This window comes from Sitodiplosis mosellana, unplaced genomic scaffold, assembly GCF_009176505.1.
Source record: "Sitodiplosis mosellana isolate CC-2019 unplaced genomic scaffold, AAFC_SMos_1.0 Smas_scaffold_21, whole genome shotgun sequence".
Lineage (NCBI taxonomy): Eukaryota > Metazoa > Arthropoda > Insecta > Diptera > Cecidomyiidae > Sitodiplosis > Sitodiplosis mosellana.
The window spans coordinates 854,281-870,419 of record NW_022595263.1 but is presented as its reverse complement, the minus strand read 5'-3'; the positions used below and the strand labels follow the sequence as shown (position 1 = coordinate 870,419).

General features: G+C 33.8%; 1 protein-coding gene across 2 annotated transcripts in view; it reads left to right on the top strand.

Moving 5' to 3' along the window:
- The window catches only part of LOC129568581 (homeotic protein ultrabithorax-like), a 96,845-nt gene extending 84,562 nt beyond the window's left edge, over nt 1–12,283 (top strand). For both annotated transcript variants that reach the window (XM_055446636.1, XM_055446635.1), the window contains one exon: nt 10,256–12,283. In XM_055446636.1, coding sequence (XP_055302611.1) covers nt 10,256–10,527 — 272 coding nt within the window. In that variant the 3' untranslated portion in view covers nt 10,528–12,283. The remainder of the gene's footprint in view (nt 1–10,255) is intronic.
- Nucleotides 12,284–16,139: the final 3,856 nt, after the last annotated feature.

The following is a 16,139-nucleotide window of genomic DNA, read 5'->3' as shown; positions in this document are numbered from 1 at the left end:
TTTTTCCATCTCGTCTTGCAATTTGATTTCAGCGGGAAAAAATCGTTACCAACACCGAAATTGTTCAGTGACAAACAATAATGCTCTTCATGAGCATACAGTTGCCGTTGGATGGCCGCTCTCTTCTCTTTCTCTCTGGCTCTGTTCCACACCACCAACAAAATTTATGTACAGACGAAAAATGCTGCCTATACGCATAACGTAGAGCACTTTAATTACATATTTATTATTTCATAGCATTATAATATCCTTCCGGAGTTGACTTTTCAAATTATGTATACACAATGCACACGAATATTAGCTAGATGAAGAGGAGACTAATTCACCCGACAGTTTATAACAGCAGTGAGGGACATAGAGAGAAAGAGAGTGAGAGAGAAAAAGAAAGACAGAGTGAAAAATGTCCTCTTCTCTTGGTGTTTGTTTGGTCCGGAGGCTTGCTGTAATGAACATCGGAGGATAGAAGAGAGTGGCATTGTTGCTTTGGCTCTGTTGAGATTGTGGAAAATGAAACAGCGATTCCGTGTATTGTATCATTAAAGTGAGAGTTGCGTGCCAAAATCTCAATGGCAGATCGAAAGAAAGAGGACACTTAGATGTTCGGATAGCAACGACAACAACAATAAAAAAATCTATTATAGATAATTGAGGCGATGTGAAAAATGGAGGGACAATGGCAGACAATGCAATGAGCGATCAGCGTAAATAAACATTTGGCGTATGAGATGAATATTTAAGTGATATTTTGGAATTGAAACGAACAACGGTGAAGTACTTAAAAGCGCATATTTCATGTCAATACAAGTTAAAAAGATACACAAATATCAGACGACAAAACAACGAAACCAAGACTTTAGTCAACCGCAAAACTAAACACTTAATGCTCCATTCTTTTCGGGAGTGTTTGCTACTTTTATTTGTAAATAATGGGGCAATGCATTTTCAAAGCGTGCAAGCTTGAGTTCGCCAGAGAAAATATTTGATTGCCATAGTAATTCCACGAAATGTTGTGTTAGATGTGTTCGCTCGATGCCACACGGTCGATCACCTAAAATGAACTCGATTCGGTAACACTTGAATCGGATTTGTTAGTTTTCTTTCTTCCACGTTCGAACATGTAGCGGAGCTAAGACAATGATAATAAGAACACAACAGCCAGATATCGACTGCTGCTTTGCAGTTCGTTTCAAAGTGCTTTGCAGTACACCGGCGTGTGGGTCTATCGTTAGCGTTTTGTACATGGTTTCGCTGGCAGGCGATAGTAATGAGAGAGAATCGAAAATCTATGCAATTTTCAGCACAGCATGTGCACTTCTTGTTGTCGCAGTGGTCGATAAAGTTAGTTGAGTGTATCCAATCGAAATTGTTTAATACACCTCTGATTTCATGCACTGCATCAGTTAAAAGGAGTAACAATCAAAATGGTTTGTTTACTCTAAGTAAACAGCGGAACACAGAGGAAAAATTATGTGAAGAATCTCGTTCTCATTACGTCGTACCGAAAGCACCAGTTGAACACTTGGAATACTTTTCGTTTCTCTCTCGCTATCTCTAGAGAGTGAGACGGAAATTGATTTTAGCTCCACGATCACTTTGATAATCATCAATTTATTTCAAATGAATTTAAGAATATTCTTCGACTGTGTGAACGAAGAAAAAAATCCCGACCCAAAGATATGATGATAAAGAAAAAAGAAACTTTAGAGAGGGAATGGCTGTGCGATTTTTCAACGGCCAAATTAAATACACAAACGATACCGCTGAATTTCATGCATTTTCATCAATGTTCCCTCCATTCAGCTACATTCCATTATGCGATGGAAAGTGTGTGAGCAAAAAAATGCTCCAACCAAATACATCGGCAAACATCAAGAACATTTTTCAACGAATGCGTTCGTCGCTTTTTTTTCCTCTCATTTACTTCTCCCGCGAAAAATGTCTTATGTTGTCGGAATTAACACAAAGAAATCGAAATGAATCAAAAGCGTAACAATGTACCTTTTATCGACTCCAAAATTGATTTCTTCCATTTGTCTGATAATAAACGAAATGCAACAATTCAATTTTCAAATTGAGACCTAATCCAAAACCAGTGTCAACGAAAATCATTTTGTGAATATCATTAAATGGTCAGATGACCACCCAAGAGGTTGATTACTTAATTTTTATCGCCGAAATCCAACAACAATTGAGTCTTCGAAATAGAATTTTCGTCATGTGTGTGTGTATACGGCCGTATTTTAAATGCGTGATTATGTGTTGTTTTCTTCATTTTAATGGTTGTCACGAGTGAGAAAACTAATGAATGGTAAAACATGTGCTAGAATAAGACACTCAATAATTTTTAATGGCTTCCGACGACGAATGTCGTCGCATATACAAATGCTGTGCGACTGAAAGAGACATCCATACCCATTTGAAATGTCACTGTTTGCCTGTGGGTATCCAAGCGGAAAAGAGCCAATGCGATATACACACATGTAGCCGGGCCAAACGATGTACGACACACATGCTAACCGTACTGCACCAATGAAAAAAACGTATGCACAGCACAAAAAAGAAGAGCCGACAAGAATGATGTTGCCAATATAACTTTATGAACGACCCTAAAAAAACGCAATGAAAAATGTGGTGTGAGAAATGGCTTTGCTGCTCTCGTACGATTTACGTTGCTTTCGGCTACGGCATTTTTGGGATATTTTCAACGTGGTTCACGTCTTTTTGTTGTTGTTGCTTGTGCTCTGAAGTTTGTTCTAATTGCAATTTTCAAATAATTTTTTTTATAGTTTTCTTGTGAGTTTCAAAGAATTTTCTTCATTAAATCAAGTATTTTAACTTGGAATTGTAATATTTTATTCCACTGAAAAATGGACTGAATTTGAAATGCAAAAGTGAAAAAGGTCAGGAGGAATTGTGATAAGTGAGGTACTGAACATTCAATCCGATTTCAGTAAGAATGAACTTCATTCCATTTTAACAAGCTTCGTTTAACGATATTCAATCAAAACTTCAGCACGGCTATCGTGTGTCGTTGAATTTAAAATGTACATAAGAAAAATGGGTGGAAGAACACTTTATGAGCAACGCAGCTCAGTTCAATTTAAATGCATGCTGAGAGTGACAAAAAAAGATGAAAAACAAAGCCAAATTATACAGTCAAACCAGATTGGCTCTGCTATAATCATGATTATTGCATTGCAAATCGTGCATCGGTCACTTCTGGTACACGTTTTCTCCACATGCACTCGACCATCTCCACATTTCCATTCTTGATTTTCTTCGGTTCGATGTGTACCTTTTTTCACCACTCGTTTGCACGCCGTGCATTCAATTGCAATGGTTCGTTGTTCTGCGACTTGGTCTCCCTTGTTTTCCATCTTATTCTTAATTGAATTAAATTATAATAAATTACCATTTACTTATTTTTTTGCTATGCTGTATGACTCATGTCATGCGAGTTCAAACGTGAATCCAGTTTTGCAAAACCCATCAGGTTAATGAGAATTACATGTCGCAAGGAAAAGGCAATGTGGTTAGAAGGCTAGAATCAAAATCGGGATTTCTTTCATACATTTTATATCATCGGCAATGTTGCTCCAAATACTTGACTTAACAGACAATTTTCTTTTAATGAGATTTTTTTTACTTCTTTCAATAATAATCAAAGGAACTAAACTAGTTCTAATTAACCGAGAGTATTTTATAACAATCTATGATCCTTCATTCTAAAATGATGAATTTGGAGCAGAAGTTGTGTCATTTTCGAATCATTTATATTGATTACACTGGAAAATAACCGGAATATGCTATGACGGTACTCATACATGCACTTTCGTTTTGGTTCACTTCTCTGAAAGAATATTATGAATTTGAAATGCGTGAAACCAGAACACATATCAAAAACCGTCCAGAAATATATGGTTTAATTAAAATTTGATGTAATCTTGCCATAATTTTGAAGAAGACCTAGAAATGAAGAAGCAATTTGTAGCATAATAAAGGTAATTAAGTGGAAACAAAGAGCACCAACTGCAGGATTAGCACCTTTTAATAATCGAAAGGCTTTCGTGTTCAGAAATATTTCATCGAGAGCAATTTTCATGATAAATATCGTAATTTCAAAGGTATAAATAGCACCGAGCTCTTGTAAAAGACCATAGCAAATTCATATGTTCGTCGACACTCAATAAATTTTAAAGACATTATGTTACACAACCACTTTGAAAACTATGGCCGAATATTGTCGCATTTGAGACACACACACACACACATAGTTACCAAAATACCTCCAAAACATGTCTCGGTTTATTTCCTACAAAACAAAATTTATTCGGTTCGTTCAGAACAAAAACTTAAATGAAATAGAAAAATGATTTTATTTGCAATGCAGACAGTATCATCAATAATCCGTTGGAACATGGATTCGCCTCGCGAAAATACATATCGCAAACTAAAAATATGCCGGTATTAGCTAATAAATATGAAAAATGTATCACAGTGATTATGAATATATAAATAATGTGTTAGTTGTTGTTGTTTTGGGCTGCTTTCTTGAGTGTTTGGTCCGCTTGCTGGGACCAATTGAACCGTTGTTGTCGTTTCGCATAGAATCGTTCGCAAATATAAATGCATAAGCTCGTGCTACACGCGATATTTCATATTTTGGTTCTTCATTACTACGAAAGGCGTACATTGTATATGCGTTTTAATGGTCTCTGACTTCAAATGAACACTGTTTATTTAGTGCTCAAGCATGCAAACGAAATCGGTGTGTATTTCGGTTCGGTTCAACCCGAATAATAGAACAAACACATTCTGGCGATGCTGTCTCTCGTTCTCGGTGTGTACGGCACACATAGGAAATATGAAACACGAGCGAATTCACGGTTATAAGAGCGTGCTAATCTTTGCATGAATCCAATGCTTCAACTCGCTCTCTTTCTCTCTCGCTTGCTCGCTCTTGTTTCTGGCATTGCATGCATGTTTTGTGATTGTGTACTTGATACTTGAGAGCCTCGGTATCGAGGTATAATGCGGTATTATGCAAAAATTTATCTGATTTAACACCTAATATACAATAAACTTAATATACCATGAATCGTGTGAATAAAACCGGTACGCATAAGTGCACGGCAAAGCTGAAGGCATCCCATCTCTGTGCCGCTCTACGCTCTCCATGTGTACAAGTGCTTTAGTGAGACAAATATTACAACCTTTATAAAGCATGTTTATGAATAATTAATTCTCATAAAATATTTCTATTTGTAATAAACAAATGTGCATCTTTTTTTCGACCACTGTTCAGTTTATATTTGGGTACATATGTGAAATGAAAAATGTACCAAATTCTCGAAATGTGCAGGTTCAAAATTGGTTTAATCACTTTTAATCTTCAATTCGAATGTTAATTAATCTCGTCGATAATTTCAAGTGGATTTTCATTTCCAAAAATAGCATTTTGTTCTATGGGTGGTTCCATTTTTTTATTCGTCATGAATCATCGTTAAAATTATTCAATGAAACACTCGAGTCGGATGTTGTTTTTCTTGACGCCTGTCATTCCGTAATTCATTTGATTTTAATCGCTTCATTTGCAATGTAACATTATCACAAAGCTGCATACGTTCACTCAGTGCAGATGAGAAAAGAAGAAGAAAAAAAACTCGTTAGACGAGGCCATTTATTCTGTTCGGCATCGAAGGCAGTACGAACGTTCGAAAAAATTTATTAAAATCAAGATAACACACAGCGAATTGCCACCATTAGAACTTTTTATTATGACAGCAAACATGATTCTAGCATCATTGTATTCATTGGACGATCGATGTGAATATAATGGCATCGTTTTCAGATAATCACTGTCAATAATTATTCGTGATATTTCGAAATAAACGCACGCCGAATCGGCCATTTCGTTTTGTTCTCCGGAAACTTAAATGCATAAAAAAATCGTAAACACTTCGAGAGGGAAGGAACAAGTTTATTTTCGCTCGAAATCACGTCAAATGTGACCATCATACTGGTTCCCATACGTATCGATGTATTTCGTGTAAACCCTCATTTGTGCCGGAGCTTGTGCACAATCGACAAAAATCGAAAGCCCCCCGGCTTTGTCGAATTTATGCATATGAAGTAAGCATTTTCCATTAGATTTGTTGGTCGTCGTCGTCATCGCCGTAGTCATTGTCGTAAGGCCGAATAACATTTTCAATATCACGGAATAGTTGAGCACAATTTCAAAAAACATTTGCCATTTGCCACGGTTTACGACAACCAAAGTGTCGGCGCAGAAGTTTGTATTATATCCTGTGCTCTTTCCGATAGTCTCCTTCTGCCCAATTCACTTTCGGAAACAGTCTTTCCGTTTGAATAACAAATCATTGTTGTTATATTTATATTCTGTTGCAAAGGAATATCAAATCTGCCAGTCCTTTGTTTCAAAAAAGTTAAACCAATGCTTGCCCGAGTAGCAAATTTCCCCTTTTTCCCGGTTGCAAATGGGTTACTATAACTTAAATACAACTCCAAAGATGTTGCAAGCCGATCTTTGTAACGTTACAATAACCGTATTGTAAGCTGTTTAGCCGCGAGGCGGGGCTTATTTGTAACAAATTGGTTATAATTCGGTTATAATTCGATTTTAGTTATGTTATTATATCGTTGCAATAGCCATGCTCATAAATCGCATACTGTCATATAACCAAAATATAACTTTTTTATAACCAAAGAAAGTTTCAATAAAGTTACTATCGAGTTTCAATTTGAATGTTCATTCTTCAATTCATTCCTTTCAACGGCATCATCATTTATCTCTATCTTTGCCAAATTCAACTTGAAAAATATTTAATCGCTGGGCAATTACATATATATGTGTGAGAATGAAAATATTTTGCCGATTTTGAACATTTTCAAAATCGAAATTTTACAACGAATGTCATTTTGTCGTCAATAGTGGCCACGATAGGCTCTTAAAATTCACGCGCCCTTCAAAAATGCAATTTTGAGAAAAAATGTGCAAAATATTTTTTTTCAATTTTTTTAATTTTTTCGTTTAACTATCTCAAACCATTTCAAATACGATTTATAATGTCAAAATTATAATAATTAGCTAAAACGCAATGTTGAAAATGCATAAATATATGATAAATTCGATTTTATTTTCGAAAGAACAAACGCATCGATGCGCAAAAAATTCCAAACAGCAGTAAATATGGCGATTTTTACTGCCATTGTTACTAAAACTCAAATGTAACTCAAATAGAACCTTGGAATTGTTGTAACAATACTGCTACATTGTAGTAATGTTGCAGGAACTTCTTAGCTTCCATCTAGACTTTCATCATATAAAAACACGTTGCAAAAACATTTCGGCAACATATTTACAACTTGTGTTATTCAAGTTGCATTTCAGTTTTTGAAATGTTGTATAAACGTAAGAGTAACAAATAAAATTCTATTTTGCGTTTCAATGTCAAACAATATTTTGGATGCCAGCATATTTTTGAACAATTCTCTACGTTTTTTCTATAATTTCCATTCTTTTTGATTTTATCCCACGATAGTTTCAATGAAATTGGTCTATTTTTGTTTTGTTTTCCATGATTTTATTTTATTGCCACAGAATTTTGATTAGGCGATGTATTCCTTACGGAAAGAATTCTAATGACAGCCAAATTCTATTTCTTTATGCAACATATCTACATTCAATATGTTTAGTTGAAGTAACCTTACTGTAACCTCTATATAACATGAATGTAACTTAATTATAACTTGAATTACGTTATTGTAACAAGAAAGATAGTAATGAAGTAGTTTCAACACAAGTTGTTTTTTTTTGTGATTTCTCTGTTTTTATCGTAATGATTGGTTTTGGATTGGATGAAATCCACCAACGCGAAACGTTTAACGTTCTCAACGTTTTCGAAACTCATTAGCTTGGCAAATTCTTCAACAGGAATTGCATTCTTGGACCAAATGTATGAATGTTTGACAAGGTGAAATGCACTGACGTATCATGGTTACGTATGTAACCAAATCGTAGTTGCAGCAACGTTACAATAAAATTTTGAGATTATGAGTTATCTGGCAACCAGTTGGTAAATTTGTTAAAATATTTCTCCTTTTCTGCAACTTAAAAATAACTTTTCTATAACTTATATATAACAAAGCGGATGTCTTGTTACCTAAAAACCACATTGCAACTGTTCTATAACATATTTTGTTGCGAATAACTGAATTGAAACCGATTTATAACAAATTTTGGTTGCAAGCCTGAGATTTTTGCTACTCGGGTGGGTTCGATCGCAAAGAATAAAGCCAAGTTATTATTTGGCAAATATATTGGTTCTATTCAATTAAATAAACTTTGTTTAGCAGAAGGTCACATAAGGAAATCGACTTCTTTTGTTTGAATCACTTCAGTTTTGCCAGGCAGAAATCTTTGCATCCATCCAAAAGTCAAACTATCGACAAATTTCAGGCATTCACATTAATTGACACGAACCAAATGAACTGGTCGCATAATTTCCATTGATAACTTCTCCAATTAGTCTGATCTGAATATATTGATAAATTTCTTCGAAAATATCATTGGTTTGAACAACCGAATATTTCGATTTTGTATTATTTTCAGTCACCCTATCTGTTTGTCCTTCGAATCGAATTCAAATCAAATGATTGGAGAAGTTGCTTCCATGTTTCTGCATCAATGAGCAAATTTTTTTGTTTATTTTTTCAATTTCATCCTTCATTTAATTCGATGAAACCCATATGTGCGCTATTACGCAGCACAACAACTGGACGCTCGCATCAGATGTAGTTTTTGTTTCGTTTCTCCGTTGAAACAAATCACTTGTGCTTAAGAACACGAACCGTTTGTCTGAAGCGGATATTTTTCCGAGCAAATAGATTTCAAGACCTCAACTGCATAGGATTCGCCCAATTGGCTGATTTCATCAATGGGAAAGATGAGCACAACGCGTTGCTGGAGCCATCCAATCAGAGTAAAACGATAGAGCTGAAATACCCAGCTGAACCATAAATTATGGCGAAAATCTTCGTGCTTTTGGGCTTTTCGTTCATTTTGAATGATTATTCAGCATAAAAATGTCGAAGCCGCAATCATCTCTAAACCGTTTTCTCTGCTCTGTAAGCAGTGGCGTGATTTTCTCATGCGTAAGTGATTCGCGGAAACTACATGTTTTCGAACATAATACTATATATTATTATCGATCGACTCCTGTATTCAAATGGCAACCGAATTTTTGACTAAGTATCCTCTCTACTGCCTGCAAATTTCGACAATTTTTCCATATTTTATCATATTGAAGGCATTTACTTACCCCGCCCGGCAGCAGCAAACATAATAATCGCTACTAATCGAATGAGTTATTGAACCGACACAAAGTATGGTAGAATGAATGCATATTTGCTTCTGAAAGGGATTTTCTTGCGTAACTGCAAGCACGACAGCAAATTAATATGATCATCATGAATGAAATATCGTCAAAGCAAGTGTCCTTTTTTCTGAAGTAATTCTTTGCAAATACAGCCAAAGGAAGTATTTTCATCCGGTGAAAAAAAAAATCGGAAAACAATTTTTCTTACCAAAATACCTTCAATACCGTGTTTTTGTGCTACATAAATGCAGAAGATGGAGATGCAAATTACATTAAGCCATGACAATGGTCATTTATTGAGGGAAAACCTACTTGCACGAAACGCGATGCACCATGCCACCGAATTTTTAATAGAGGGTTAACGGCCATTAATTTTGCATCGCATTCAATTTCGCTTTAAGTGTTGTTCCTCTTGCAATTTTTTTCCGTTTGTGTTTTAAGCATATAATTTGGTTTGAAGAAATGAAAACAAGTTGGAACATTTAATCGCAAATCGTCATGTAAAGAATTTGCGTTTAAGAAATATAGATTCTCGTTTAGCATGTCTCTCTCTCTTCATTTGAATGTGAAAATATTAAAAAGTAATGAAAATGTTCATGTAACTGCCATTTTCAGAACGATTACCCAATTTGAAAATTACAAATGTAATACGTTTTTGGTAGGTACTTGAAGTGCGCTCAATTCTCTCAAGAAAAGTGACCGTGACACATTACATTTTGTGGATTCGCTATAAATCACACTTTCAGTCGCAAAAATACCTGTTACGCAAACGTGGCAATTCAAGAAATTATCACAATTTTTTGGAAACGGGCGGAGTTATTAACGATTTTTTTTCTCTGTTTTTTTTTTCTCCTAAGGTGCCAATGGATTACGTCGACGTGGCCGACAAACCTATACGAGGTACCAGACGTTGGAATTGGAGAAAGAATTCCACACAAATCACTATTTGACCCGAAGACGTCGCATCGAAATGGCGCATGCTTTATGCCTAACAGAACGACAAATCAAAATTTGGTTCCAAAATCGGCGCATGAAATTGAAAAAGGAAATTCAAGCAATCAAAGAGCTCAACGAACAAGAGAAACAGGCACAAGCTCAAAAAGCCGCCGCATCTGTACACGATCAATAAATTTTCACTCACACACCCATTAAAATTACGAAATAAAAAAAGAAACAGTTTAATATAATAATCGTAAATTGAAGTAAAACATTATGAAATACACTAAATTTACGTAAAATAATGAGAAAAAAATCCTTACTCTACTATAAAACTGAATACAAAGTAATAATATATGATGATGGATTAGTATGTGTAAAAAAAAGCCGTAGAAGAAAAAGCTAAGCTCTCACTCAATCTCATTTTGCGGAGAATACAAAATATTTCAAGGCTAATTTGCTTTAGAAAGAAACCATAGTCTGTCACTCCTATCTTCTTTTCTTTTAAATGCATCAGATATCTTTATTTATTTTGTTTATTTTTTTATTTTGTTCCCCAGCCATTTCATACTCTCTAATCAGTAGATTCAAATGTAGTGAAGAATAGAGGTAGACAATTGAAGACAGCAGAAAGATACACAGATTAAGCAAATTGCAAATTTATAGATTTTAAATCGATACAAGACACACAGACATTGGCAAAAAAGAAACCAAGACCCCATAGAAAATCAGATAATTTATGGTATTCAGTAAATGTTCTTTTTTTGGTTTCTGAAATCTCAGTATGGGTTTCAGTGATTCTTTTAATCACCCGCAAACATTTCAATTTATTAACGATCTATTTGGGACAACTTGATCAGCGACTAAAAAAACCAATTCTAACAATAAAACTGAATACGATGAAAAAAATAAACACTCCCGTCTTTCGAATTCTTGATGTGCAATTGAAATTTTTCTTTGGGAAAATTTTTATGATATTTATTTTATAAACGGAGACAAGAGAAACAACAAGAAGATTAAGAAGCAACCACCATCAAAATTCGATCGTTCATCATAAGCTTTTATTTCACTGGTTTGAGTTTACTTTAATCGTTGCATTTTTTGCAGTATACGGTGCCAAAGAATTAAAAGAAAAAAGAAGAGAATAATCACGTGCAAGCAATTTTATCCATGAATATGTCGAATGACGGTGATGTTGCAGTTGCTCGATGGAAATTGGTTCGATTTTGTCTTTTTGCAATTTTTTGTTATTGTTCTTCTTCTTAAAGCGTAATTTATGTATTGATTAAACAGGCGTGTGTCTTATATTTGAATCCACAAGTAACAAAATGATTTTCGATGAAACAATATTTTTCTTTCTATCCCAGTGATTGTTTTCTTCATCCTATTAAATGCTAAGATTTTGATTTAAAAATGTTTACAATTTGTTGGTATTATTTTTCTTAAATGTCTTTTGCAAATGTTCTGAACTCTAAAAATGAAAAAAGTCTTTGCCACTTTCATTTTATTTGTATGAATTATTAAAAAATTGTGTTTATCGTCAACTTTTTTTGTAAATAAAATGATATTGTGTTTCTTTTAGTTTAAACTACCGTTTGAACAGGCAGAAAAGAGTAAAAAAATAGAAATATTCCGCAAAAATTCAATACGTATGTATTAGGTAATAAAAACACACAACACTAAAGTATAATACAAAACCTATTTGATAAGGAGCTTTAAAGAAAACAAAAAAGTTTTGCAAGGAATCATATTAAAACTGGCATAAAAACAACAAACCACCAAAATTTAGTTTTTGGAATGGTCAAAAGAAATTCATTGCAAAAAATGTACAAGTATTTTATGAGATTTGTTTTTTTTCTTATTCTCCTAAGTGCAAACCATTCAAAATGCCGAATAAAAAGCAGCCAACCAAATGAATGCTTAACTTAATGGCAACAAACGAAACAAAATATACGACAAATGAATATACGTAAAACAAAAACACCTAATTTAAATTTTAAAACAACTGTGAAAGTATAAATTATTGATAGGATTAAACGTATACATTACTGGTAAAACTAAACAACTTATTGAACGCATTTGTTTTCGATTGCGAAACACGTTCTAAGTGACCGTTTTGAACCACAACGTTGATGAAAAAGAAAAATTTCAGTAAAAACAACAACAATTTTAAAATGATTTAATTAGATGATAAATTGCATAAGAGATTCAAAAATGACACACGATTTCATTGGAAAATGTACTTAATTAATCTTACACCATTTTTGGGATTTTTAGATGTTATGAACAAGTGAAAGCATTAGCTATTGAACATTTGTACATGTTTCTTAGTTACACACTGAACCAATTCTATACCGATTTACTCACTCTATCTCATGACGAAAGGAAAGCGATTACTCGTTTTCATACTATACACAATAACCCTGCCAAGAAAGTCTGAGCTCAAGGAAATGAATATGAATTTTAGTTTTTTTTTTCAACAACAAAAAAATCCTGTAAAAATCGAATAGTTTCAAATGAAAACCACATTCGAACATAAATTTCTTTCAAAGAAACACAAAACACAACAATATACGTAATGATGAAGTGGAATTCCTTGTGTTCACGGCATGAACAACATATACAAAATACCGCAAATGAACATGCAAAAGAAGAAAAAAAAAAAGTAAAAATAAATCAGGAACTAAATCTAGAAGCCCCATGCAAAAGTTAATCGAAATACGTAATAATCTAGTGACGTTTATATGAATATTGCATTAAAAATTTATTGATAATTAACTATTATGATTATTATTGCTACTGCATAAAGATGGAAAACCAGTGGCACAATTTGACATCTGAAAAGAAGGGAAAAAATAAAAAAAAATATTAAAAATGTATTACAACTATAAGTGTATTGATTAATTATATTGACGATTTCTTTCATCATTCAACAACGTGAATATAGAGAAAGCATTAGTGTGCAATTGTGCATAGTTATGGTTGCTTTTGATTGTTTTCCTTTCAGTTTATTAGTTCTCAACATTTGATTCTTTTTCTCGTTTGGTTCATTGTACATTTAATTTTGATCTCGATTTATTGCGTATAGCGACTGAATATTATGAATTTTACCTAGCGAAATGCTCATTATTTTTTTACGGATGGTACAGCACTATTGACACTCTGCCAATGGAGTGGTCATAATTTGTCGGTCGAGGCAATTTACGAACCGATTTTTTTTGAAAAAAAAAACTTTCTTTTCATTCAGAGAAAAAGAAAACATTGTGTATATTTTGATTGGTTTGTTTATCATTATCATCTGTCTTTTTTGTCTCTTTGTTTCTATCTATAATGTATTTCTGTTGTTTGGCAAAACTGTTTCACCTAACCCCCCCTTCATTTCATTTGGACACGTAATGAATAGTATTCTTTGTGAATCGTGAATGTATACGTAAATAAACGACAAGTAAGAAAAAGGAGTAAAACTTAGTCAATAAGATCCATATTATAACTAAAAGAATCTTAAACAGCAAACAGAAAAAAACAACTAAATGAAATGTAATTTATAATTATAATATATGGATTCAATAAAATAGAAAATAAAAGTAATAAATAATTCGTGATGTTTTATTTTTCACTGATTGAATTTCAGCTACATTCAAAAGAAATGAAAGTTTTGAAAAATCTTTTCATTGCTTTGGGAAGCCATCTGACGAAAAATCATAGAACGACGGCTATAAAAGCTGCCGAAAACTTCTTGACACCCAACGACATCTGTCGACCGAAGTAACTAACCACTAGCACTTTTTCTGTAGAAAAAGAAATTCGCTGTATCTCTCGTTGTGTTTACCCATATTTAAAGGAAAAACTAGTAGTTAAAAGTGAAAAATAATAAATAACTACCAAATATAATAAACGTTTTCATTAAAAATAGCTTTAAAAAGGATCTTTATTGAGATCCAAACGTGAAAAAGCATATTTACATACAATGACACCGTCTCGCAAACAAAATGAGTGATAGAGACAGCGTCAGCCATATTTCAGAAGGAGGAGCAAACCGGCCATTAAAATACGAGTTATGTGCTTTTTTTGCTATTGTCGACCCGCTCCGTTCCATTCAACGCATACAATCCATCTCGTTCGTTCGCTGTATTTGTCGGCTCGTTAATGTGTTGTGTTTGAACTCATATATCTTGATGCGACCACGTGCTACGAACATATTTTATTTACGAAACAAACCAAGCGGTACATGAAGCTTTTCGCGTTGCATGGATAAAATAGCACTGTGGTTGCGCATTTCAGTATGCGAACAAACGATGGATGGAACAAAACGCAAAGAGCGAGCACAACGGAGCGAAACTCGTTTTTCTGTTCTATGCCACATTTTCGTAGTTCGTACTTTTCGAATAGCTTTATTAATACGCAACGATGTGCTGTGCTAGTGCTGTTGCTGCTGCTGCTACTTTTTTATGAATGAAACTTTTATGCTTTCACTTTGCCGCCGTCGGAGTACGGAGCATACCCGGTAAGTGTGTTATCGGTTTGATCGTTAAAATAAATGGTTTGTTATTATTGCATTTTATAGAAGTTGATGTGATTTCAAGCACACAAAACAAAACAGGTAAACAGTGACTCCGGCCGCAATAAACATCAAACAATTGGTTAGCATATGTTCAAATAATTTCGATTGATTTTTTATGATTATTTTTTGCCCAAAACAAATCACTTTACACCTACTAAAAATTTGTTTGGTGGGAATTTTTTTTCGATCCTTTTTTTGACAAATTGAATGCAAATGATAATTCTGAATCCTACAACTTCTGAAGGAATAGTTCGAAGCTGAAAAAAATATGCATTTATTGAATGAAATTTAGTTGGAATTCAAGAAATTGCATAACTTTAGGCAATTTCTGGTAAATGCTGCGCATAAAGGCAGGCGTATACAGAGCAAAATTCAAACAATGTATTTCAAGTCTACTTTCACATGCTTGAGTATTTCTCATATTTTCAACATTCTGTGGGTCATTGCGAATGAACGAACATTTTTAGTATAATTAACTCTTCGTTTGATGGATGAGCTTCATGAAAGCCACTTAATGAAATAAAGAATTTATTCAATAATTTCGACTTTCAACAGAACATTTGTTTTGCAGGAGCAACGACTTTCGAATATTCAAATATCAGACGTTCATTCGATTTGACAAAAATTTTCATATGAAAAACCTTCAAGAACCAAAAAAAAATGTATTCAAGGAAAACCAAATTTTGGATCAAAAATAAAGAAATGGAAATTGTAAAAAAAAGTCACATAAATTGTTGCAAGTATCCTCTACATCTATTTCACCCAACGTTGAATCGACTAGTGTCCTATGTAAAATGAAATTAAAACTGTAAATGGCACTAACCTCTGCGTGGATGGAGAGTACTTTTGCTGGTGCACTCGAAGGTACTAGTACAACGTGCATATTAAAGATCATAAATATTATTGTGCAATATGAAACATGTATGCGCATGTGACGCTGTACTACTGTCACTGTCGCATGATACAACCCGGTCGACGAAACAATAATTCACATCAAAATGTAAATAATTAACTTGCTTCGTGCAATCTCTCGTCGTTTCAATTTCGTTCTTTTCGCTTCGTTTCATTCTACACTTTTTTTTTATTCACAACTCGACTAATTTGAAATTTAAGCCTTTCTGTTTGTCATCGCCTGTGTCATCATTATGGCAACGGTATAAATTATTTCAGAGCACACGAAGAAGTGTTTTGTTTAATATTTCTAATAACATGTTCATTACATGTTGTGGTTGTGTGAGTGGGAG